Source organism: Mustela nigripes, chromosome 6, assembly GCF_022355385.1.
Source record: "Mustela nigripes isolate SB6536 chromosome 6, MUSNIG.SB6536, whole genome shotgun sequence".
NCBI classification, from domain to species: domain Eukaryota; kingdom Metazoa; phylum Chordata; class Mammalia; order Carnivora; family Mustelidae; genus Mustela; species Mustela nigripes.
Window position 1 is genome coordinate 64,102,112 of NC_081562.1, and position 26,527 is coordinate 64,128,638.

The window sequence follows — 26,527 nt, forward strand, 5'->3', positions numbered from 1 at the left end:
CTAAAACTAGAATATCGTGATACATTAGTTTACTTAAAAGGTGGCATTTTGTTTTTTCTGGAAGTACCTACACACTTGAAAAAGATTAATTGGACTACATTGTTTGAAGCCATGGTGACCAGGATCTCCTCTAGGTCTTAAATTTTACTATTACTTAACTATTAAAATGTTATTTTAGAATGACTAAATTGCAGTACATAGAATGAATGGTTCCTTGGATCAAGGAGTTAATTATATTTATACAATGTAACAATGGAACTGGATCACCCAGGACAATTAGAAATTACATCTGTAAAGTATAATTTGGTGTATTTTTTTCTAAAAGAAGTGTAATTGCATGTATTCTTCCTTCCCTCCCCAACATTTTGTTTTTTAAGTAATCTCTCTACCCATTGTGGGGCTCGAACTTATAACCTTGAGAGCAAAAGTTCTGTGCTCTACCAACTGAGCCAGCCAGGTGCTCCTGCATGACTTCTTTAATGTAAATGATGAAATTAACAAAGGTTTGGTTGTTTTCTTATCAGGTTGCATGAGACTCGTTCAGGAGACATCTGTAATGCCTGTGTCCTGCTTGTGAAAAGATGGAAGAAATTGCCAGCAGGATCAAAAAAAAACTGGAATCATGTTAGTTCATCTTTTCTCTTTCTGTTATACCTTTAAAGTAACATTAGTTTTTCCCCAATTTAGGAAATAGTATGTCCCTCAGATGGAAAGTGGAAAAACTAAAGAAAAACACCAGTTACTGCTCAGATATAATTACTTAACATTTTGTCATTTTTAGAAGCAGAATAGCTTGGTGTAACATTTCTCTAAGGCTATATCCAGTATCCTCATTTTGGACATTCGCTGTGTACGTTCTCGTGTTTTAGGTTTAATACATTCCTCCAGTTAATTAGACACAGGTTGTTTTTTAAACTCTTAGGATAACATTTATCCTAACTCACTGTGGTACCATCATGAGCACAGTAGGGTTTAGAATTACTGGATTTGAATCCTGCCATTACCACTTACTAATTGTGAACTCTGGGCAAGTTACATTTACTTATAAAGTGCAAGGATAATAGCTATCTTATAGCTCTTGTGAGAACCGAATGAGATTATATGTATAAAGTCTAACACATAGTGATTAATTATGGGGAAGCTGTTATTCTCTGTACTTAGATCTGGTTGAGATCATACTGGTATGTAAATGTGTGTTGTATTTGCTCATTGTCACTGGTTTTCAATGACCAGAACGACACTGTTAAGTCTTATTTAATTCTCTCTCTTTTTAAAAAAATATTTTATCTATTTATTTGACACAGAGAGAGAGAGAGATCACAAGTAGGCAGAGAGGCGCAGGCAGTGGGATGGGGAGAAGCAGGCTCCTCGCTGAGCAGAGAGCCCGATGTGGGGCTTCATTCCAGGACCCTGAGACCATGATCTGAGCTGAAGGCAAAGGCTTAACCCACTGAGCCACCCAGGTGCCCCTAATTCTTCTATATGCTAGCTTTCAGAACATTTATGGCATTTATACAAAATCTTTTTTTAAGGAGGCGTTTATTCTTTATCTTTTTTCCTGACACTAGCCTTACATTGTCGTTTGGTGACCATGTTACATTATTAGGTTTTTGTGAGTCTTAAATTTTATAAAAAAGTGAGTTTTCTTTAGCTTTATTTAGAGATGATCCAAATTGTGATTTTGAAGGTGATGGCAAACTTTTTAAGGGTAGAAATGTGCAAATAGCAAGTGTGACTCAATTCATGAGAAGTGATACCATGCAGGGCTGAACCAGCGACCGTGCTAGGTGGTGTAAGAATATACCATTGCCATCCTGTAAGTGACCTCAGGGATTAAAGCATGTAATGGAAAAAAGGATAAAGCATAGGTGTGAAAACCTTGATTTGAGTCTTGTACCCCTCCTTACCCATTTTTTTCCCATTTACTTACTAGCTTAGTGAAATATAAGAAAAGATAATTTCTCCTGTTTTCCTTCACCCTAAATTGGAGTAACAAAAATAGTCCCCTTACTACTATGTAGTGAGGGTAAAATCAAAAGTGTATGAAAGTTTTTTAAACCATAAAACACTGTCTCATAGGAATGTTAGTTGTTACTAGGCTTGATTTTCTTTAACCTCCTAGGTCATTCTTGCTGTATATAAATCTATTTCAATTTTTTGTACATGGTATTTTTTAATACCATGTGATGATTAAAAATCCATGTGGACTCTCAAATACTCTGAATAGAAAGCTGGTTCTCAATTTTGGCTCCTTCAAATAGGCATTTATCTGAACTGAAGGAATAAAAGAGGTATCGTTTTTTTTAAATGGTATTAAATATTCAGTATTTTCTTCCAGGTGGTAGATGCAAGGGCAGGACCCAGTCTGAAGACTACATTGAAACCAAAGAAAGTGAAAACTCTATCTGGAAACAGGATAAAAAGCAACCAGATCAGTAAACTACAGAAGGAATTTAAACGTCACAGTAAGTTTGATATTGAAATATAGGTACTTATGAATCGTTGTTTTTTATTTTTGTCTGGGGGTGGCATATGGTATGTATAGGTTTGCTAAATTTATTTTAAAAACGTGTTTGAGGGTGTTGTGTACTATAGAGCTATTTCTGTGGACTTGTGGAACTCAAATTTTGATGTCATCAAAGTACTTTGACCAGCTACTTCTTCAGAATGTGTGGAGACCCCTCTGACCACTCAGATCTCATTATTACTATCTGACACTTTCTAGAAAGTGGTTTTTCAAGCTTGTTCGCTTGTTTTTTATGCATAAAGAAATTGAGTTCTAGAGATGTGCAGAAAAGGTATGTAAATAATTAGTGGACGATATGACACTAAGGCCCAGGTTTTAGGAAGGTAACTTCAGAAATCATAACTCACAGATTGCAGTAAAGCTAGCCTTAGGACTTGAGGTTTCTGGGGCAGTGTGTGTTATGTGTGATGGAATAGGAAAGGAATGACAAACTAATATGGGCTTATACACTTTTTTTTTTTAAGAGATAGGGAGACAGCAAGAGAGGGAACACAAGCAGGGAGAGTAGGAGAGGGAAAAGCAGGGTCCCTGCTGAGCAAGAATCTCCATGTGGGACTCTGTCCCAAGGCCCCAGGATCATGACCTCAGCTGAAGACAGATGCTTAACTGACTGAGCCACCCAGGTGCTCCAGTGCTTGTTCTAGAATAATGGTAAAAGATAGTTAAATATACTGATAAGGTAGAGTAAGGAAAAGAGAACTGTCATCTCTTGGACATTTTGGTGTATGTACCAAGCATTTTACATACATAGCCATCTCAATGATTTGTTTTAGAGATTAGAATATGAAGTAGAGTGGTGATTTAACCTTAACCCAGGTCACTTAGTAACAATGATAGAGATGAATTCAACCTCTGGTTTGTCTTGACTTCAAAGCCCTGTGATCTTTGAGTAATACCACCCTGCTCTCTAGGGTGGTATAATCAATACTCACAACTTTGAAGTCTTTGCAGTTCTTCTGCTGACTCTCTGCTTTTTTTAAGTAGGTGTTACTAGCCTATAGTTACTCTGATGATAGATTTATTTAATCTTCAACTAAAATATTGTAATACTTTGTAGTAAAATATTTAGGTATTATCAGATATGTGTATATTTAAATTATCTGTGTTCTTTTCTTTTATTTAAAACATTTTTTCCTCTAAGTTTTGACTTAAATTCCAGTTAACATACAGTGTAATATTCGTTTCAGGAGTAGAATTTTGTGATTTATTACTTACATATGATACATACGTACATATGATAAAGAACAATGCTCTGTCCAATACCTGCCCTCCTGAATACCCATCTCCCATTTAGCCCATTCTCCCCCCCCAACCACCACCCTTAAGTAATGCCTAGTTTGTTACTTAGGTTAAGAGTTAAGAGTCTTTTTTCTGGTTTGCCTCACTCCCACCCCCATGTTCATCTCTTTTATTTCTTAAGTTCCACATATAAGTGAAATCATATGGTATTTGTCTTTCTCTGACTAACCTATTTTGGTTAGCATAATGCTCTACTATAGCTCTATCCACATGATTGCAAACCTTCTTTTGAAAGTCTCGTTCTTTAGGGTTGTGTAATATTCCTGCACATTTTGAGTGCACGCACATACACGCACACCCACCACCCCCCATCTTTATTCATTTATTTATATAGATGGACACTTGGGTTGCTTCCGTATCTTGGCCATTGTGTATAATGCTACAGTAAACATAGGGATGCGTACATCTTTTCAAATTAGTGTTTTCATTTTCATTTGGTAAAAACGCAGTAGTGGAATTACTGGATCACATATTTCTATTTTTAAATTTTTGAGGGAACCTCCATACTGTTTTCTGCAGTGGTTGTACCAGTTTGCATTCCCATCAACAGTGCACAAGGGTTCCCTTTTTCTTCACAGCCTTATGAACACTTGTTATTTTTTGTCCTTTTCCTCTTTCTTTTGGAAAAATGTCTATTAAGGTCCTCTGTCCATTTTGTAACTGGATTGTTTGTTTATGTATGTTCCCTTCTTAATCAGCTATCACCTGGGGAAAAGCAAAAGACTGACTCTACCCTCCATTCTTACTAAGTTTTAATGAACATTTGGGACATAGCTATTTTCTTCTACCACTTGAAGGTTAAAGGAATTGATTATTCATATGTATATTCTTAGCTCCTCCCTTTAATTATGGGGAAAGTGATACCTGACTCAGTTTTGCCTTACCTAAGGGAATATGTCCGTTGTAATTTTAGATTTATATTATAAAGCTGTGTTGTGGAGGGAGGGATTGAAGACTGAAAATAAGTCCCTTTGAAAAAGGTGTGTGGGCTTTGTAGGCTTAGACTGAAATGGGGTTTTCTCATGTGCATTGTGAATTGTCAGCACCTGTGTGCAACATCACAGTTTTGAGTTACTTGAATTTATATACATCACCCACTAAATGGTGTTCCCACCTCTGGTTATATATTGCTTCCATGCATCTTGCATGTGCCTGACCTTTATTTTTCTTTCTGAGATAGGCTTTCTTTTGTGTGGTATACTGGAAAGACATTAGACCTAGAGCTTGAAGATCTGGATTTGAGTTACTATTCTTGAAACTTAACAAATATGTGACCCTTGTGGTACTTAACATTGAACTATATTGTTCTAATCTGAGAAATGGGGATAATCAAGTTAAAAGGGGTTTTATAAAACAAAACAAATTCCTATATAATTGTTATTCCTTTTTTTTTTTAAATCCTTAAAATCTACAGTGAATTCTGGTTGCTGTGGAATAAAGTTGAAAATCCCTAGTGAGCCTCTTGGAAGTCTTATTTTAGGCAAAGAATATTTGGGCTGAATCAGTTCCCTTTCTGTGCATAGTGTGTTCTGCTTCTACTACTTTGCTCATCATCCCTACCTACCCCATGCTAACTAATTACTCCTTTGTGCCTTTTCAAATCCCACAATTTTTAAGATTTTAAAAATTGTAATTTCTTTGAAGAATTTCCAGCCCTGCATTCTAGAAGAGAATTTTCTTCCTTACAGCATTTTTATATAGTTAGTTGTATCCTAGTATCCCAAGTGGTAGATTAAACCATATGAAATTGCCATTTTTCTGGGTAGAAAATGATCTAATAAACTGCAGCTTCAAATGTTTGTTAGATATTAAGTACTTCCTAGGATGTGAGTTTTCTTCGCCAGCGTTGAGCTGATTGCTGCTGCTAATTGTTTGGGAAGCCTTTTAAAAACATTCCAGGAGACTTATTTCTTAAAGCCTGCTGTTCTTGAGGATTTTGTAGGTAAACTTTTGTTAATACAAAGCACCGTAAGCTCTAGTCATAGGTTTTTTTTCAGTCTTTCTTGCCATGTAGGAAACGAGATGGGGTTTGATATGTAATATATACATCCTTAATAAATATTGATTGGGTAGGGCACCTGGGTGGTGCAGTGGGATATGTGTCAGACTCTTGGTTTTTCCTTGGGTTGTGATCTCAGGGTCAGGAGATGGAGGCTCCAGTTGGAGTCTGCTTGAGACCCTTTCTCCCTCCCCCCATCCCCCATCCCCTACTTGCATGCTCTCATTCTCTCACATAAATAAATAAATCTTTAAAAACGATTAATTTGAAATGAAACAAGATGGGATCGGGAGGGAGACAAACCATAAGAGACTCTTAATCTCACAAAACAAACTGAGGGTTGCCTGGTGGAGGGAGAGGGTGGTGGGGTTATGGACACTGGGGAGGGTAGTTGCTATAATGAGTGCTGTGAAATGTATAAACTTGGCAATTCACAGACCTGTACCCCTGGGGCTAATAATACATTATATGTTAATAAAAAAATTTAAGAAATTAAAAAAAAAGATTTATTTGGTTCTTTGAATTAGATGAGTGCTCTATCCACCTTTATGGGGAGTGGGGAATGTGGTAAGCTCAACCCTTATTTGTAAAATTGTTGTCACTGGAGAATAGCAATATGAAAGCCTTAGAGCATGGTGATCATCAATCAAAAGGTTTACTTTCTGGCTTGTAAATTTGACTTGTCTTTTAAGGGCAAAAATAATAAGTCATGTTTAGCTTGTATCTGATGAATTGCCTTTTGAAATTAAGATCTGTTGTGGGGCGCCTGGGTGGCTCAGTGGGTTAAAGCCTCTGCCTTCGACTCGGGTCATGATCTCAGTGTTCCGGGATCGAGCCCCACATCGGGCTCTCTGCTCCGCGGGGAGCCTGCTTCCTCTCCTCTCTCTGCCTGCCTCTCTGCCTACTTGTGATCTCTGCCTGTCAAATAACTAAATAAAATCTTTAAAAAAAAAAAAAAAAAAAAAAAAAAGAAATTAAGATCTGTTGTTTTTCCTTTATAGGTAAGGTATTTTCCTTTGGTTGCTTTTAAGATTTTTTTCCTCTGTCTTAAGCTTTAAGAAATTAAATTCTTGGGACGCCTGGGTGGCTCAGTAGGTTAAAGCCTCTGCTTTCCCCTCAGGTCATGATCCCAGGGTCCTGGGATCGAGCCCCGAATTGGGCTCTCTGCTCCGCAGGGAGCCTGCTTCCTCCTCTCTCTCTCTGTCTGCCTCTCTGCCTACATGTGATTTCTGTCAAATAAATAAATAAAATCTTTAAAAAAAAAAAGAAATTAAATTCTTAGTATTGATTGCTTTGAGTACATCCTGTTTGGAGTTTTTTTCAGCTTCTTGGAATATATTGGTTTATGTCTCTTGCCAAATTTGGCAAATTCTCAGCCTTTATATATCTTTGAGTACATTTTCACCTCCGCCCTCTCTCTCTTTCCAGGACTACAGTGACACAAATGCAGATTTTTGGTTATAGTCCCAGAGGTCTCTTAAGTCTCTATTCAGTTTTGTCTGTGTTGTTCAGGTTGGGTAATTTCTGGTGTTCTTTCTTCCAGTTCATTGATTGTTTCCTCTCTCCCCTCCATTCTGCTGTTAAGCACATCCACTGAGTTTTTTATTTCATTTGTTGCCCCCCCCAGGTCAAATTTCAGTTCCACTTCGTTCTTCTTTGTAGCTTTTGTTTATTTTTTAAACTGAGATCTATTCACAGAGACTCTTTTTTTCATTTGTTTCAGTCATGTTCATGATGGCTTACTGAAGCATTTTTGTCAATAGTTGTTAAAATCTTGGTTAGTTAATTCTAACATCTCTGTCATTTTGGTGCTAGTATATGCTTACCTTTTCTTTAAGTTTGAGATCTTGGTTCTAGATATGGGGGCTTTTAAAGATTTTATTTATTTATTTGAGACAGAAATCACAAGTAGAGAGGCAGGCAGAGAGAGAGAGGGGAAGCAGGCTCCCCGCTGAGCAGAGAGCCTGATGCGGGGCTCGATCCATGACCCGAGCTGAAGGCAGAGGCTTTAACCCACTGAGCCACCCAGGTGCCCCTGGGGGCTTTTAAATTACTAAATTATTTCATTCATTCTTTCTTTTTTTCTTAATTAATTAATTATTATTTTTTATTTTTTAAAGTAAACTGTGCCGTGGGTATAGAACTTAGAAGTCATGACCCCAGGATCAAGAATAGAGTGCTCTACTAACTAAGCTCTACCAAAGGTGCCCCTGTAAGGGATTTTTTTTTTTTTAAAGATTTATTTATTTGAGAGAGAGAGAGAGTGCACACAAGCAGGGGAAAGGGCAGAGAGAAAGAGAGAGAGAAATCCTCACGTAGACTGCCTGCTGAGCACAAAGCCTGACATGGGGCTTGATCGCAGGACCCTGAAATCATGACCTGAGCTGGAATCAAGAGACACTTAACTGATTGAGCCACCTGATGTCCCTCTTTTTTTCTCTTTCTTTTCTTTTCTTTCCTTTTCATTTCCTTTTCTTTCTTTCTTTTTTTCCTTCCTTCTTTCTTTCTTTCTTTCTTTCTCTCTTTCTCTCTTTCTCTCTTTCTCTCGTAGTTTCCATGCCTGGGATGGAGCCCAAAATGGGATCCAGACCCATGGCCCTGAGATCAAGACCTGAGCAGAAATCATAAGTTGGGCACTTAACCGGCAGAGCTGCCCAGGCACCCCTGAGACATTTTTTAAAAATTGAAACCTGTGGAATTTAAGAAACAAAACAGAGAACATAGAGGAAGGAAAGGAAAAATAAAATCAGATGAAAATAGAGAGTGAGGCAAACCATTAATAGACTTTTAACTCTAGGGAACAAACTTGTGGGGGAAGGTGGGGAGGTGGGTGGGAGGATGGGTAACTGGGTGATGGGGCATTAATAAGGAGGGCACTTAAATGAGCACTGGGTGTTATATTCACCTGATAAATCACTGAATTCTACCTCAGAAACTAATAATACAGTATATGTTAATTGAATTTAAATAAAAATAAATTGAAACCTGGACATTTAAAAATTATGTTATGGATCTTCTTATTTAAACCTTTGATTTTACTGGCTTTTTTGGACACCCCTATAGCAGAAGTGTTAAAAGTTACTGCCTAGTGGTGTTAAAAGCCAGCCCCCCCGCCCCCAGCTCCACTGACACCTGAGGTGGAAGGAGCTCCTTATTGCAATGGGATGGGGGTGGAAGTTAAAGCTCCCAAATGGTAGGGGTATTCATTCCTGGTGGTCCATGGTGAAAGTCCTGACTCTTAACATGCTTCCCTTTGACAGTGCGGTAGAGTTGTAGGTTTCATACCAATCTTAATGAAGATAGAAATTTTAGGCTTCCTACTTGGCCTGTGCTGGGGTGGGTGCAATTGGGCCTCTTTTTTCTGTGGTGCTTGAATAGAGTGATTATTGTCTAATAAAAGTTTCCTGTCTTTATTAGGCTGCCACTTCCTCCTGACCTTTTGTTTAAAGAGCAGGGTTTTGTTGGCACTTTTTTTTGAGGGGGGTAGTCTATACCTATTGGCATTCCTGGGTTGCTGGCTTTTCTGTCTTCAAGACTGTGATTTATGAGGCAAAAAGAAAACCCATGAAAACTAGGGAACTCACTACTACATCTTTCCTTGGGTTAAGCTCTCTAACTGTTGTCAGCTTTCAGAGTCTTTAGGTTTGTTTTGTATGTAATATCCAGGGTTTTTAGTTGTACTTTATTAGTAGGAAGAATGGGGCAAGGTGTCTATTCTTATCTTCCTGGAGGCTTATGTCCTCATTTTCTTTCAAAAACACTTTAGTACAAATGTCTTCAAATACTAGTAGTAAATAGAAAATAAATTCTTTTTTTCTTTTTTACTAATTCATTCACAGTTTTTATGCTGAACCTTAGTTGCATATAATGAAATTATACTTTTTTTTTTTTTTTTTGTCTTTATTACAGATTCTGATGCTCACAGTACCACCTCAAGTGCCTCCCCAGCTCAGTCTCCTTGCTATAGTAACCAGTCAGATGATGGCTCAGATACAGAGATGGCCTCTGGCTCTAATAGAACGCCAGTTTTTTCCTTTTTAGATCTCACATACTGGAAAAGGTAAAAGCAACAAAATATCTCTATAACCAGCATACCTTCTTAATTACAGGCAATGGTTTCCCACTTCCTTAGCAATTAAATGGCATTTGGCAAACAGCTGGTAGCACACATGGTTGGAGGTGGATTAAGCAAGAATAGAGCTGAGAGTTGGGATTTTGTGTGCTTTCCTATTAAAATTGATGTAAAATAAAAATCACATTAGGGAACCTAAATTTCCTATAATGGAATAGACTAGTGTGACTGCTCTCTGACTAGTTCTCTCACTGAAAAAAGTAAAAGCTAGAAACACATGTTCTTTTTAAGTCTTTAAAAATAGCATTCATAAGTAAATTAATAGGAATAATCAGAGACCAAACTGCTAAGTGTATGTGGGACCCCCGAAGTCAAGGAAGAGAGAATAGACCAGGAAAGAATAGTCAAAGAGAAAGTGATTAAGGATTTTTCTTTTTCACAGATTTGGGAAGACTAACGAAAGTGAGATAATAAGCGTTTATCTCATGATAGAGAAAATTCTCGCATAGATGGCTTATTATTACAGTGAAACTATGGAACATAACAAAACATCTTTAAGCAGTGAGGGGGAAAAAAGACATTATTTTCAAAGGAACAGCAAACATGCAAAGCTGAGTTCTCAGCATGAACAAAGGAAATAAAAAAAACAATAGATTAATATCCTTAATGGACCAAGGGTTAGTAACTCTCAACCTAGAATTATATGTATCAAAAGTTTCCTTTGTGTGGGGCACCTGGATGGTTCAGTTGGAAGAGCATGGGACTCTTGATCTTGAGGGTATGAGTTTGAGCCCTATGTTGGATATGGAGATTACTTAAAATAAATGAACTTTTAAAAAAAACTATCTTCTATGAATAAGGGCATAAGACTTTTTTTTTTTTTTTTAAAGATTTTATTTATTTATTTGACAGAGATCACAGGTAGGTAGAGAGGCAGGCACGTGGGGATGGGAAGCAGGCTCCCCACCTAGCAGAGAGCCCGATGTGGGCCAGGACCCTGAGATCATGACCTGAGCTGAAGGGAGAGGTTCAACCCACTGAGTTACCCAGGTGCTCCAAGACTTTTTGACTGGGAAAAAAAATTTGAGAATTAGCTGCCAAGTTGACCTTAAACATGGGAGTTCTACAGGTAGAAAAAGATCCAAGATTAAAATTCTGAGGGTAGATAAAGTAGCAAACATTTAGGTAGATTTAAACAAACACTGACTGCTTGAAATAAGAGTAGTTGTGGGAGTGAAAAGAGAGAAAGAATTACAAGACAACTGTATCATTTAAGTCTAGACAATAAAAGTGATAGGAGTTAAGGTATCCTAGCATCCTTTGCAATGTTAAGAATAAATACATTGAATAACTTTGTGACTAGATGAACCATGTCACCACTAAAAGAATAGGTAGAGTGAAAACCTCCATAGTCAAAAAGGGGAGGGCAGAATGCTTAAAAATTACTGAAATATACCTAACAAAACAAGATGAAAGTAGGAAACCTCTATATATTTGTAAATTAAGAAACCATGAGTCCAAAGGAGAAAGTATGATATAAATGAGAAAATTTTTATAAATAAAGAGTAACTGAAAAATAACACGAATCAGAACATATGGTATGAAGTTTAAAAGAGTTGGAGGGAAAGTTAATGCCTTTATTTATTTATTTATTTATTTATTTATTTTAGATTTTATTTATTTATTTGACAGAGACCTTGTGTAAGAGAGCACAGAGCACGTGCACAAGCAGGGAGAGCAGGAGGGGGAGAAGCAGGTCTTCCTCCTGAGCTGAGACCCTGATGTGGGGCTGGATCCCAGGACCCTAGGATCATGACGTGAGCTGAAGATGCTTAGCTGACTGAGCCACCCAGGCGCCCCAAGTTAATGTCTTTAATGCTTAGAAAAGAAAGACTAAAAATAAGTGAAATGATATGTATCCAGTTTAAAGATTAATGAAGCCCACTACAAAGAAAAATAAAAGCAAGGAGGTCTTGAAGATAAGAGTAGAAACGGAATAGAAAACCAGTATGCAGTGAATAGGATCAGTAAGGATAAGAGTTGGATCTTGAAAAAGACTTGACCAAAAAAAAAACTGCTAGAGATGAAACACATAAAGAAAAGAAAGATAATACACATAAGTATCTTGGATAAAAAAAGGGAGATTAGCTATAAATAAAACAAATTTTAGGGACTCTTGGGTAGTTCAGTCTGTTAAGCATCTGCCTTCAGCTCAGGTCCCAGGGTCCTGGGATCAAGTCCCCACATTGGGCTCCTTGCTCAGCAGGGAGCCTGCTTCTCCCTCTTCCTGCTATTCCCCCTGCTTGTGTTCTCTCTCTGTTCCTCACTCTGACAAATAAATTAAAAAAAAATCTAAAAGTCAGTAGGACATTACAAATATCTGTATGCCATTAAATTGAACATATAGGTGAAGTGGATACATTAATAGAAAAAGTATACCTAAATTGTCTCAAGAAAAAAATAGAAAACCTGTATAGTCTTAAAATAAGTTGATTGATTGGTCAGTCTTCCCTTCATAAACCCCAGGTACATTTAGGCAAGTTCTGCCAGACATTCTAGAAACAAATGATTCTGATCTTGCATTGGCTTTTTTAGATTATGAGTAAAAGAGAGCATAGGCTCCAAGCATTCTATGAAGCTGACATAACTTCAAAACCAAAAGAGTATATCATGACCAGAGTAGATTTATTCTAGGGATATAAGATTTAAACATTAAAAATCAACTGATAGAAATTTGTCACATTGACAGTTTATAAAGGAGGGGGAAAATGCTTATCATCTTAGCAGTACTTTGAAGATGCTTGATAAATTTGAATGTTTCTTCAAAGTTTAGAAGAAAACCCTAAGTAAATAGGAATACAAGGGAACCACATGGATAGATAATTGTCATTTATAGGTCAACATGAACATGTTTCCATTTCTGTATCCCAGTAGCATAATATAGAAAACATTTAGGTACGCATTGATGCGTGTAGCATATTTGTAGTAGAGGAAGTTACAGAAAAGCAGAGTGGATAAATAAGTTGTGGTATGTTTAACTGGTAGAATACTATACATAAAATACAATAAAAGCTATAACAATAGGTATGAACCTCAATGTTGAGCAAAAAAAATTGTGTCATAGAGTGTGATTCCATATATGTGTTTCTTTTAAATAGGAGATAACCAAGCAGTATATGTTGAGATGCAGTTGTGGTAAAACTATGAAGTGTAAAGGAAAAAGGCAGTGATAAGCTTAAAATGAGGGCGGAGAGAATGAGATGGGGTAGGGTGGGATTGGAGAGGGACATACAGGGGTACGTCATTATTTTTTTCCATAGATTATGTGATCCATGGATGTTTTGTTGTACTGTCTTTTTTTTTTTAAGATTTTATTTACTTATTTGACAGACAGAGATCACAAGTAGGCAGAGAGGCAGGCAGAGAGAGAGAGAGGAGAAAGCAGGCTCCCTGCTGAGCAGAGAGCCCGATGTGGGGCTCGATCCCAGGCCCCTGGGATCATGACCTGAGCCGAAGGCGGAGGCTTTAACCCACTGAGCCACCCAGGCGCCCCTGTACTGTCATTTTTTTATGGTTTATGTATATTTGATTATATTTACCAGTTGTATTTTGATTATATTTACCAGTTGTATCCGCCTGTTTATGATGGCTGTTTGTTTTTTTTCCCCTCCAAGAGTCAGTGATTTTTAAAGGAAACAGTTCGTAATGTTAGGAGCAGCTTCTGAACCTGACTGCTGTCTCTAAGAATGACTCCCGACCCCCTTAATATTTAATAAGCTTCCAGTGTGACATTTAAGGGGCCTGGGTAATTCACATAACTTAGCTAATGGGGGGGGGGGTCTCTCTAGGAGCCTTTCAGTTGGAAAGTTCGCTCTCATCCTGTACTTATAAGGATGTTATAAGGATGTAGATTTTTTTCCCCTTTGTTTTCTTGTACTAATAGTTTTCTACCTTATTAATCTATTTCTCTCCCATTTTTTTCTTTTAGACAGAAAATATGTTGTGGGATTATCTATAAAGGCCGTTTTGGGGAAGTCCTCATCGACACGCACCTATTCAAGCCTTGCTGCAGCAATAAGAAAACAGCTGCTGAGAAGCCGGAGGAGCAGGGGCCAGAGCCTCTGCCCATCTCCACTCAGGAGTGGTGACTGAGGATTAGGTAGAAGGGGAACAAAAGTGATTTAAATTTTGCAAAGAAAACAAAGCAACAAAACCCTCCTATTTTTAACTTGGATACCTGCTATTCTGCCAAAAGACAATTTCTAGAGTAGTTTTGAATGGGTTGTTACTTCTCCAGTTCCACAAACTCTGAAGCCAGTGTCTAGCTTACTAAAAGAAAAAAAAAGTGTACATAATATTTAAGATGCTGAGTATCTCATAGGAAAGCTGAATGCTGCTGTAAAGTGCTCTTTAAGTCTTTTTTTTTTTTTCTTAATCCCCTTCTAATGAATGAAACTAGGGGAATTTCAGGGGACAGAGATGGGATTTGTTGTATGATAAACGTATGTAGTTTTAGTCTTTCTATATTGAGAAGCAGTGGTTGGGGCATTTTTTAAGATGGCTGGCTATACTTGTTTCCTACATGATAATAAATTTGTCATAACTCAGTAACATGGACTTGCCCCTAGAGGTAGTTGTTAATAATTTTGCAATAATAAGGTCTTGCCAAGGTTCTGATGATTCAAACCTGTACTACTGAATATGAAGCAGGACAGACTGAGCTCTCTGGTGCAAATACCTTGAAGGAGTAATTTCTAAATATACAGAGAGGTAATTTGACTGTATATGTTGCATCCTCTGTCACCTCCCTCCATATTGATATTTGATAAAGATTTTAATCTATACTGAAACTTCTAAAACAGAATCAAAGCTCCTCTGGGGAAATGTCAAGTTTTAGGATGAGCAATCCTAAAGGAATAGTACCAAAGCATTACCACATGGTAGAGATCACATTCTATTAAAAAGGTTAAATTATCTGAAAAAATGTGCAAGTCTTCAGGATGGCACACACAAATAAACAAAGGTTAATGCTTCTTGGGGCACATTTCTTAGAGGGCTTGCCTAGTGTGTAAATAATTGACTTTTGTTTGTGTTACATGACTGGTGACTTCATTGAAAATCTGCACAATTCAGTTTTAGCTCTGGATTACTTCAGTTGACCTTTGTGAAGGTTTTATCTGTGTAGAGTGGTTGTTTGACTTGTTTTAATCTATTAGGGTTTTGGGTTTCTTTTCACTATATTAAAGTAAAATTCTACTAAAAGAAAAGAGGTGTGTGTTAATGCTGAGTGGGTTGGTTTAGGTTTGGCTTCTTGTAGTCAGGCATTGTGAACCTTGAGATACTCAATGATAAATCCTGAACATGGAGCTCTTCAGTTCTAAAGTCTTCTTTTGAAAGCCTTTTATTTGAACCCAAACCAAAGTACTCTCATTGCCTCTTTTCTAAATGTTCAGGAAGAACATACCACCAGTTCAGACTTTTCATCATAAGGGAGGATCATTTGCCTGCCTTATAGTAACATAACTCAGTGCTTATTTTTAAAACTGGATTTTTAAAATTGGATAGTATAAATAACAGTAAGGAGTGAGCCACTTTTCATGGGCACCCTATAGTTTTATAGTTCTTAATCTAAACTTAAAATTTTATATTTCTTCCTTATGGCAAAAACTATAAGCCACCATATGCACAGACTACACAGTGAGTTGGGTTGGCTCTCCCACAGCCTTTGAGGTGTATTACAAGAGTCCCAGCCATTATCATCTTCCTCCTGTTATTTTGAAATGGTTTTTTTTTTTTTTTGTACATTTTGGCTACAGTGTTGGTGGTAGAATATACTATAATATGGATCATCTCTACTTCTGTATTTATTTATTTATTACTAGACCTCAACCACAGTCTTCTTTTTCCCCTTCCACCTCTTTGCCTGTAGGATGTACTGTATGTAGTCATGCACTTTGTATTAATATATTAGAAATCTACAAATCTGTTTTGTACTTTTTATACTGTTGGATACTTATAATCAAAACTTTTACTTAGGGTATTGAATAAATCTAGTCTTACTAGAAAATAAAAGAAGCTGTTTCGTGGCTTTGTTCTTAGTTAAGAAAAACTAATGTTTTTGGCCTTCCCAGATACTCAGTTTAACTCTGTAAGTTTTTATAATAAGCCATGAAGAAAAAACTCCTCTTTACTGAGAGATACTTTAAAATACAAGACATTGTAACTGACATGATCAATAATTAACTTTAGTAGGTAAGATGATTTTAATAATGAAGAACGAAATTTCTCCAGTGGTTGGTTTATTCCTTTTTTTTCCTTATTTCTTTTCTGCGCTTCTGTTTTGTATTTTATTTTTATTTTGTCATACTATTTTTTTTTAAATGTCTCCAATGTTTTAATGTCTATGATGTGGTTTTACTGTTAACTGTCTGTTGGCATAGTGGGAATCCTCATTGAGACTTTAAAGAAATTATAACAACTCATTATAGGGAAAGGTGGATTTTGGCATTGGAGTCAGATAATGGTCTCTAATTTCTGGCTTTGCCTCTTTATTAGCCATTTGAGTCACTTGGCCTTTGTGAGCCTCCAGACTTCCTGTAAAATAATTTACAGAATTATTTACTTAACAGAATTAATGAGGGATCTAAGGGTTGTGATACATATCAACTTTTTTTTTTTTTAATGATTTTATTTATTTGAGGGGCACCTAGGTGGCTCAGTGGGTTAAGCCTCTGCCTTCAGCTCAGGTCATGATCTCAGGGTCCTGGGATCGAGCCCCGCATCTTGTTTCTGCTCAGCGGAAACGAGCCTGCTTCCTCCTCTCTCTCTGCTTGCCGCTCTGCCTACTTGTGATCTCTCTCTGTCAAATAGATAAATCTTTTAAAAAATAGATTTTATTTACTTGAGAGAGCAGGGGTATGGCGGGGGTGCAGAGGGAGAGGGGGAAGCAGACTCCTGCTGAGCAGGGAACCCTATGCGGGGGCTCTCCATGGGACCCGATCCAAGGATCCTGAGGTCATGAAGCCGAAGGCAGGTGCTCAACTAACTTGAGCCACTCAGGTGCTGCCATATCAAAGTTTTAAGAACAGGTGATTAGTTGGGAAAGATGAATCCTGTGGGCCAAACTTTCTAAGCTACAGTTAAGGGTTTTTTTGTTTTGTTTTGTTTTGTTTTTAAGATTTTATGTGCTCATTTGAGAGGGGGAGAGAGAGAGAGAGCACGCAGAATGGAGAGGGAGAAATTGACTCCCTGCTGAGCCGGGAGCTCGACTGTGGGGTTTAATTCCAGGACTCTGAGATCACAACCCCAGTGGAAGGCAGATACCTGACCATCGGAGCCATCTAGGCACCCCGTACAGTTAAGGTTTAAATTTGATTTAGAGTGGTCCAGATGATTTGCCAACACCTAATCTAATACTGTGATGTTACCAAGTTAACCTGAAATTAAACTCGAGTTGTTGGCAGAAATCATTTCCTGTGACTTCAGGATGGAGAATCCAGATTCCTTAACTGGCTGCAGGGCTTCTGGGTTCCTTGCCACCCAGTTCTTGTGATGTGGCTGCTTGCTGCATCAAGCCCACAGGTCTCCAGAGCCAGTTTGTTAGTGAGTCCAAGTCTCCTCGGGTCCTGCCAACATTCAGATGAAGATGACACAATGAACACCACGAGGTGGGGTGTGGGGCTCATGTGGGACATCTTAGAAGTGTTTGCCGCGGCACCTCATTTTCTTTTCTGACTGAATCACTTGAAATTAGGCCTCTTTGCCCTACATTACAAGTGCTTTCTGTAGCAAGTTAAAAAAGTTCCCCCACTGTGGGTCAGGCACTTTTAAACATTGTTTAAACAACTTTGCAAAGTTAACAACAACAACAAAAACCTGTTCACAGGTGAGTGGAGGTGCCAGGAGGTCTTTTGTAACTTAAATGAAACCAACTTTGCTGATTCCAAAGTCTTTCCTCACTGAATTGGCCCCGTCCCTGCTATAGCAATGGTATTGTCTTAACCTGTCTTTGGAGGTGGTCACCTTGTTCTGTTTTGAAGGCTGAAATGAGAGGCAAGTGTTACCCTTGCTGAGAGGTTGGCTGATGCAGTCTAAATCAGTTGATCAAGTTTTGTTTCTCAGTTGTGGTGTACCTATTCATATACTGTCTTTCTGTGTAGTGAAACAACTGGATATTCTAAAAATAAATGAAGGTAGCAAGAGCCCATGGCTTGCTCTGCAGTGAAGGATGGAAGATGTCTGGGGATCCTCTTGACTCAGCGTTCCTGTAACAGTTTCCTACTGCTCCAGATTAGCATTGGGGTACTCTGGCAATCATTTCTGTGTGATGTTCAGTGAACTGAGAAGGGAGGAAAATGCCAAATTGGATCAAAGATAATTTCACAGGCTTATATTCTCAAAGAAAGGGATCTGAGGGTTCTAACAATTTCTCGAGCTGTAGAGTTTGGTTACTCATTGTGATCATGAGAATGCTTTAGGTTTCAGATATCTTGCACCCTAGTTAGAAGCTGCTTTTTATTGTATGTCGAGTTAGGGGGTCTTGGACATACTTAGTTGCAGGCTTCAGTGTAAAAGAGCTTAATCTTGTAGTTTAGAGAACTGGAAAGATTTTGGCAAAACCTGTCCTTTGTTTCAGTCTTGAAAGGGGGGGGGGATAATTTGCTCCATTTTAGAACTTCAGTTGTCTAAGCTCAGCTTACATTAGCTTTAACATTGCCTGGGGTTTTTGTTTTTGCTTTTTTATAGTTATAAGAAAGAGCAGTTGTTTTAAATATCAAAAATTAAGACTCAAAATTCTCAAGATTATTCAGCAAGTCATCGATCAGTAGGATTAAAATAGGAACCTGAACAATTATGTCTTCCCCACACATAACCTTTTTAAGATAACAAGTGTATTCTTTGCCTCCAACCACCTTTACGATCCACCCCGATGTTGATTCTGTGCCTATCCAGGGACCACTGATAGCTTTCTTATGGGGCATTCCAAAGCCCTCAGTTTTTTCATTCAGCCCCTCAGTTGCACTTGATACAATGGATAGTATCTTCAAATATTCTTGGCTGATAACACTGCAACTTCTAGGTTTTCCCGCCTCAGATGCCCTCTGGTCCAGGGTCATCTTCGGCCCTCTTCCTGGGTCATCTCCACTTCCCACCACCCCAGATACTATCTAAAAATATGTTGGCATCTCTCAAGTCTATCTCCAGAGCTTTTTATCAGGGTGCTGGCAGGAAGTAGATGACTTACTGAAAATGTATAATTTGAGGAAAACTTAATAAAGGGACTTAAGCGGTGCACAGGGTGTAGGGAAACCTGAGTAGAATGCAGTTCTCAGGCCCGGTAACACTAGGACTAGTAATCTTGGGGTGCTGTTACCACCTTTAGGTCTGAAAGTTTGAAGGGAGGAAGTGGTTAATGGAACCAGGAGGCCCACTGTAGAAAGGGTGGGAGATTGCGGGAAACAGCAGGAATATACATTCCTGTCACTCTCCAGATTGACCAACTCCATCATTAGTGCCTTAACACATACTGTTTGTCCCCTGACCCATTTCTCCACCACCTTCCAGCTCTTCCAGCTAGGCATCACCTACTCTCACTTCAGGTTTTCGCTCAGGCACTACATGGAGAAGCCTTCGAGTCCAGCCACCGTACCGCCGCATCACTCATAATTAAATGCTGAGTAGGTTCTGTGAAAGCTGGAACTATGGCTTTTCTCACCACTATCGCTTCCAGAGTCTAGCACAGTGATTACTATTGTGTCAATATCACAATACATATTTATATTATAATTGTGTATTTTCAGAAGTTCATAGGAGAGTTGAATATATGCTAATGGTCTGTATTTAAAAAATATTTTAGGGGTGCCTGGGTGGCTCAGTGGGTTGGGCCTCTGCCTTTAGCTCGTGGCATGATCTTCGGGTCTTGGGAACGAGCCCTGCTTCGGGCTCTCTGCTCAGCGGGGAGCCTCCTTCCTCCTCTCTCTCTGCCTGCCTCTCTGCCTACTTGTGATCTCTCTCTGTGTCAAATAAATAAAATCTTAAAAAAAAAATTTATTTTAGACCCTAAGTGGGGAAGGGGGAGGGATGGAAGGTGAGGGAGAAACAGACCGAATAGGGAGGCTGATGCCTGATGCAGGGCTGGATCCTAGCACCTGGAAATCATGACCCAAGTCCAAGGCAGAGGCCCAACCCACTGAGCCACCCAGGTGCTCTTATGCTAATGATCTTGATGAATTTCAAGAATTTAAAATACATTTGGGTGTCTGGGTGGCTCACTGGGTTGGACCTCTGCCTTCAGCTTGGGTCATGATCCCAGGGTCCGGGGATTGAGTTCTGTATCGGGCTCTCTGCTCAGCAGGGAACCTGCTTCATCCTCTGCTTGCTTCTCTGCCTACTTGTGATCTCTGTCTGTCAAATAAATAAATAAAATCTTAAAAAAAAAAAAAGAATTTAAAATACATTTAAAAGTGGAAGGAAGGGACGCCTGGGTGGCTCAGTGGGTTAAAGCCTCTGCTTTCGGCTCAGGTCATCATCTCAGGATCCTGGGATCGAGCCCCGCATCGGGCTCTCTGCTCAGCAGAGAGCCTGCTTCCTCCTCTCTCTCTCTCTGCCTACTTGTGATCTGTCTGTCAAATAAATAAATAAAATATTTAAAAAAAAAAAAAAGTGGAAGGAAAAGAGGCGCCTGGGTGGCTCAGTGGGTTAAGCCACTGCCTTTGGCTCAGGTCATGATCTCAGGGTCCTGGGATCGAGTCCCGCATCGGGCTCTCTGCTCAGCAGGGAGCCTGCTTCCCTCTCTCTCTCTCTGCCTGCCTCTCCATCTACTTGTGATTTCTCTCTGTCAAATAAGTAAATAAAATCTTAAAAAAAAAAAAATGGAAGGAAAGTACAACCACTTTTCCCTAGATCTACCAACTGTTAAAGTTTTACCACATGTACTTTGTCTAATTTTTTTTGGTGAATCATTTGAAAGTCAGTTTTTTAAGATTTTATTTATTTGTCGGAGAGAGAGCATGCTTACGAGGAGGGGGAGAGGAGAGGCAGGCAGTGGGATCATGACAGGAACCAAAGGCAGCTGCTTAACCAACTGAGCCACCCAGGCATCCCACCACACATGAGATAATTAAGAATAACTCAATAACATCTAATACAATCTGCACGGGAAAATTTGCCCTATTATCCCAAAATGTCTTTTATTTATTTATTTATTTTTAAAGATTTTGTTTATTTGACAGCAACAGAGAAAGAGAGAGAGAGAGGGAAATACAGGGGAAGAGGGAGGAGCAGGCTTCCCACTGAGCAGGGAGCTGGATTTGGGGCTTGATCCAGGACCCTGGGATCATGACCTGAGCTGAAGGGATACGCTTAGCGACTGAGCCACCCAAGCGCCTCCCAAAATGTTTTTAAAAATCTTTTCCTGTGGGCGCCTGAGTGGCTCAGTTGGTTAAGTGTCTGACCAGATTTCAACTCAGTCATGATCCTAGGATCCTCGATCAAGTCCTGTGTTGGGCTCCACTCAGTGGGGTATCTGCTTGAGATTTTCTCTCACCCCTCCCTCTGTCCACTATCCTCCCAGGTTTTCTCTCTCTCTCAAATAAAAAATCTTAGAACTTTCTCCTCATCCAGGATGTAATCAAGGTTTTTGCATACATTTTATTCTGGAGTAGTCCTCCCTGCCTTTTTTCCCCCCATGATGTTGAGTTTTGAAGTGTCCCAGTCAGTTGTACAATGTCCCACATACTGGATTTTTTCTGGTTTTCTTAGTAGATTTGGAGTATACTTTTTGGTAAGAATATAACAAGCTATGTGGTTCATCTCTTATTGTATCACATCAAATGCACACAATGTCAAGTTGCCCCACTGGCTAATGCTAGGATTGATAAGTTGGTTAAGATGCTGGCGGCCTTTCCTTTCCATTTTAAAGGACATTTTTTCCTTTTATAAATGAATAATCTGTGGGGTGGTAAGTACTGTGAGACATTTTGAACTTCCAAGTATTCATTGAGCATCTGTGTCCAACACCCTATTACATGTTCTAAATAGTCCCTTACACTTGAGAAATTGTGTCATTGTTGACTCCTTTGAGGATCTTGGCTCACTTAGGGTGTTGTACTTATTATTCTTGTCCTTTCTTGGCCCTTGACTCATAATGAAGATTTCCGCATTGGGCATCAGAAGTAAGGTGGTTGTGGATAAGGTGTAGGAGTTACGTTTGGCACATGAGCTTGTGAGTAAATATCGCCAGGGCAAAGATGAATAAACAATGGAATTAGAGTCAGAAGACTTGAGTTCAAATCTTAATTTTGGTACTTTTTGGCTTTATGATCTCTGGTAATTTCTCTGAGCTCATTTCCCCCTCTGTAAATAGGAGGAACTATAGCAGAGCTGTAGTAAGAAGAAAATGACGTGCCTGGGTGGCTCGGTCGGTTAAGCATCTGCCTTCAGCTCAGGTCCTGATTCCAGGGTCCTGAGCAGAGAACTCTCTTCTCTCCTGCTCCCCATGCTTCTACTCTCTCTCTCTCTGTCAAATAAATAAATAAAATCTAAAAAGCAAAAAAACCCAAAAAGAATAAATGAGAGAATGCATCATAAAGGGCCTGGCCTAAAATAGGTGTGCACTGAAAGGTGTGTGCCGTCATTTGTTCTCGTCTTCATGAGGTCTAAGTGGTTACAATAGGAATGAAAACTTTTATTATCTGTAGTTAGGGTGAACACAGGAAAGGTCTTCAGTATCGCACATCAAGTCACCTACCCCCTCAAAAAAGAGCTCTACAGCTTAAGTTTCCGAGCCTAAAGGAGAAAATGTTTTCACTACAAAATGATTGTGCTTTGGCAACACATGAATCCCAGGATTGGGAAAGTGTATAAAGGGCATGAGGTGGTGCCAGATATACTGTAATTAAGCTGCACAAAAGTGTCCTGAAATGCAGGGAGTGGCCAAGATAGGCTCTTGGGATGGTTTTTGAAGGGTAAAATTTGGGTGTGTTGTAACAGTGGAATCAATTCATCAAACATGCCGAAATAGTACAGAATACCTTTTAGCCTCCAGGTCGAAATCTCTGAACATTGTAAGCCCGGCCCACTTCCACCAGCCTGGCCTCCTGGAATAGCTCCAAGGGAGCACCGTTCATGGTGTAACCAAAATGCTGCCCCCTTCTCCCCATTGGGCTGGTGCCAAAGACAGTGACACTGGAGTGCAGAGTTTCAGAGGTGTTTTGGCCCTTGTAGCTTATTCTTAAACTCTCCATTAGACAGATTTCAGGTTTCTTTGTGATGTTTTTTTCTTTTCCAAATAAGCCAGGGATGAGGGAGGAGTGCGGTAGGGATAGGTTTGGCTATTTCTAGAGCATCCTGGGTATGTCTGTCTGTCAGGTGTTATGAGGAAGAAATGTGATAGTTCTTTTCTTTTCTTTTTTCTGAAAAAACGAAAACCATTTTGCATGTTCCCAGTGAACTATGGATTATTGAGGCGGCTGCCAGAAAGACCTGAGCGACTGAGACCTTTACTGCTCTTTTAATCAGCAGCTTTTCTACCCTGGCCATTAACTTCCCTTAACATGTCTTTTTTTCTTTCTTCCTTTTCTTTCTTTGTTTCTTTGTTTCTTTCTTTCAGATTTTATTCATTTGACAGAGAGAGAGAGAGATCACAAGTAGGCAGAGAAGCAGGGGGAGGGGGCAGCAGGCTCCCCGCTGAGCAGAGAGCCCCATGCGGTGCTTGATCTGAGGACTCTGAGATCATGACCTGAGCTGAAGGCAGAGGCTTAAACCCCCTGAGCCACTCAGGTGGCCCAGCATGTGTTTCTAAAGGAATGTCCACAAGGTGGTGCTAGTCACGCATCACACTCTTGAGAAGCTTTGGGCCTCATCCAGGTGAGCATGCCCATTTTACAAATGAAATTTACCTAGCCGTTACATAGGTAGGTAGATGTAGAGCTAAAATGAGCTAATCCATTGCTTCATTCATAGCTAAGTAGTCATTTAGCTTAAATGTAAGCCTTGGAAACATTTAAAATGTTTGGAGAGTTTAGTTCCTTTTGGAAAAAACAGTTTTACTGATACTGCTTCTTGGCCTTTTGGCTAAGATCAAGTGTGGAAAAAACAGTTTTACTCTTTAAAAAGAACTAAAAACCAGCCCTTAACTATTTTCAGGGATTAACTTTAAATTATTACAAAGGAGAAGGAAGGTGTTCTCTTAATGGCCTTATCCCAGAAGACTGCCATTTCTGTTTATTTTTTTCTCATTCTTTTTTCTCCTTTTTTATTGAGGTATAGTTGACATGTAATATATTCAGGTATACAACACAGTGATTTGATATCTGTATATATTGCAAAGTGATCACCACAGTAAGTCTAGGGTAACATCTTTCCTCATACATAGTTCCAAAAATTTTATCTTATGATACATTTTAAGATCTTCTTACACATTATTTTATGTTTTATAGTGTATATAATATAAGCACAGTGCTACAATTGCATAATATGTAAAAAAATGGGTACATATTCATTTTTTTCTTAATGAAAAGTAGAGAAGGGCACCTAGGTGGCTCAGTTGGTTAAGTGTCTGCCTTTGTCTCGGGTCATGATCCCAGGGTCCTGGGATAGAGCCCCACATCGGGCTCCCTGCCCAGTGGAGAGCCTGCTTCTCCCTCTCCCTCTGACATTCACTCTGCTTGTGCTCACTGGCTCTGTCAAATAAATAAATAAAATGTTAAAAAAAATAAAGTAAGGAGAGATCAGAAAGGTTTGGAGAGTTTTGTACCTCTCTTATGTGTGTATGACATGTCAATAAGATGAAAAGTATTTGAAGGAAACCATAGAGCCATGGAAGGCTGGGGGTGGGAGCTGTCTAATTTCAAGCCCAAGAGATGATTTTGATGAAAGTAGGTTTATGAACCTCCTAGATTTGAGGGAGAAGGAGTGACAGCAGCCAGAACTGTTTTATATTATATGTTTACCAAGCAGTTGTTTCCTCTCCCTTGCCTTGATCACATAGTGTGCTTTTCGGAATGGGATATCCTCCCTCAGGAGTAAAGTTATTAAGCATGTCATGTCATCCGTGGAAAGCAAACAAAAAACTGGCTTTAGTTGGGGATTTCTGGTTTCTTCCTTTATCTTCCATTCAGTTGGATAACCACGGTTCTTAGCCCCAGATTATTTTCTCTTAATCATGTTGAAATGTTGTAGAAATTATAACATTTGGAATGGCCAAACCAGTTTATTTATCAAAAATAAGTCTACATTTGGCCCAGAGTGGAAAAATTATGACTTGAAAGGCTTTTTAAAGAAGGTTGAGTGGGGGGTAGAAATGAAGTTATTTAGATTTAGCAGTTGTAAAATTGAAGTTCTACAGCTGCCCTAACAAGACAAGTAATGAAGAATATGAGGGGAGGGTAGAAAGGATATTTGGGGGGAAATTATTAGTGGATGAAAGAAACCAAGAAAACTTGTTTCAGGGAAAATGAATGCGATTACATAATTTAGCAATAAAATATACTGCAAACTTACTTATTCAGTCATCTACTTAATAAATACCAAGTTCTTATTCTATGCCGGATGCTGAACTAGACTCTGGGAATATTGTATACTACACACTATCTCAGCTGTCCAGTGCCTCACAGTCTTGGAAAATCGTCAGTAAGAAATGCTAAGACAGGGGTTAGTGCAGGATGCTATATGAGCCACATGGGAAGTCCCATAGGTTTAGAGAAAAGCATTAAATTATCACTGAACATTTGTGCCAAGCAACGTGCTAAGCACTTTAAAAAAATCACACTGGCTTTTATTTCCTTTTTTAAGTTTACTTACCTGTTTTAGTAATCTCTACATACAACATGGGGCGTGAGTTTACAGCCCCAGGATCCAGTGTTGCATCTTCTGGCTGAGTCAGCCAGGAACCCCTAAAAATCACACTGACTTTTAAATTCTACTGTTGTCCTCATTTCACAGATGAGAAAACAGAGGTTCAGAAAGGCCAACTGGTAAGAAACAATTTGATGCTAGTACCAAAAATTCCATAAGTAGAAATCTGAAAAACTAAATAATTTGAAAAGTATTTGCAGATAAGAGAAACATTTAGCCACTAAAAATTTAAGCTTCCCTGGGTACATTTATTTTCAAACTTTTCATCAAAGTGTAAAACATAAAAAGAAGGACATTATCGGGGCTCTTGGCTGGCTCCGTCAGTAGAGCATGTGACTCTTGATCTCCAGATCTTAAGTTCAAGCCTCACACTGGGTGTGGAGCTTACTTGAAAAAAAAAAAAAAAAAAAAAAAAAGCGCATTATCATAAATGTATAGCTCAATGACTTTTGCTAACAGCATGCCCATGTAACTTGCATCCAGTTCAAGAAATGCAACATTACTAGTTTTTTTCAGAAGCTCCCCCCACCCATGTTCCTTTCCAGTCACTACCTTTTCCCTGACTTCCAATAATGTAGATTAATTTTGCCTGTGTTTATACTTTATATAAATGGAATTGGATAGCATGTATTCTTTTCTATCCTTTTCTTTTTTTTTGCTATACCATGTTTTAAGATTCATCTGTATTATTGTATATGGTTCTAGAGCACTCCTTTTCCTTACAATATAACTTTCATCATTTGAGTGTCCCATAATTTTTTCATAGATACTTTGG

General features: G+C 38.8%; 1 protein-coding gene across 6 annotated transcripts in view; it reads left to right on the forward strand.

Moving 5' to 3' along the window:
- The window catches only part of SINHCAF (SIN3-HDAC complex associated factor), a 32,303-nt gene extending 16,116 nt beyond the window's left edge, over positions 1 to 16,187 (forward strand). For all 6 annotated transcript variants that reach the window (XM_059402706.1, XM_059402704.1, XM_059402703.1 and 3 more), the window contains exons 3-6: positions 525 to 624; positions 2,339 to 2,465; positions 9,735 to 9,885; positions 13,886 to 16,187. In XM_059402706.1, coding sequence (XP_059258689.1) covers positions 525 to 624; positions 2,339 to 2,465; positions 9,735 to 9,885; positions 13,886 to 14,045 — 538 coding nt within the window. In that variant the 3' untranslated portion in view covers positions 14,046 to 16,187. The remainder of the gene's footprint in view (positions 1 to 524; positions 625 to 2,338; positions 2,466 to 9,734; positions 9,886 to 13,885) is intronic.
- Positions 16,188 to 26,527: the final 10,340 nt, after the last annotated feature.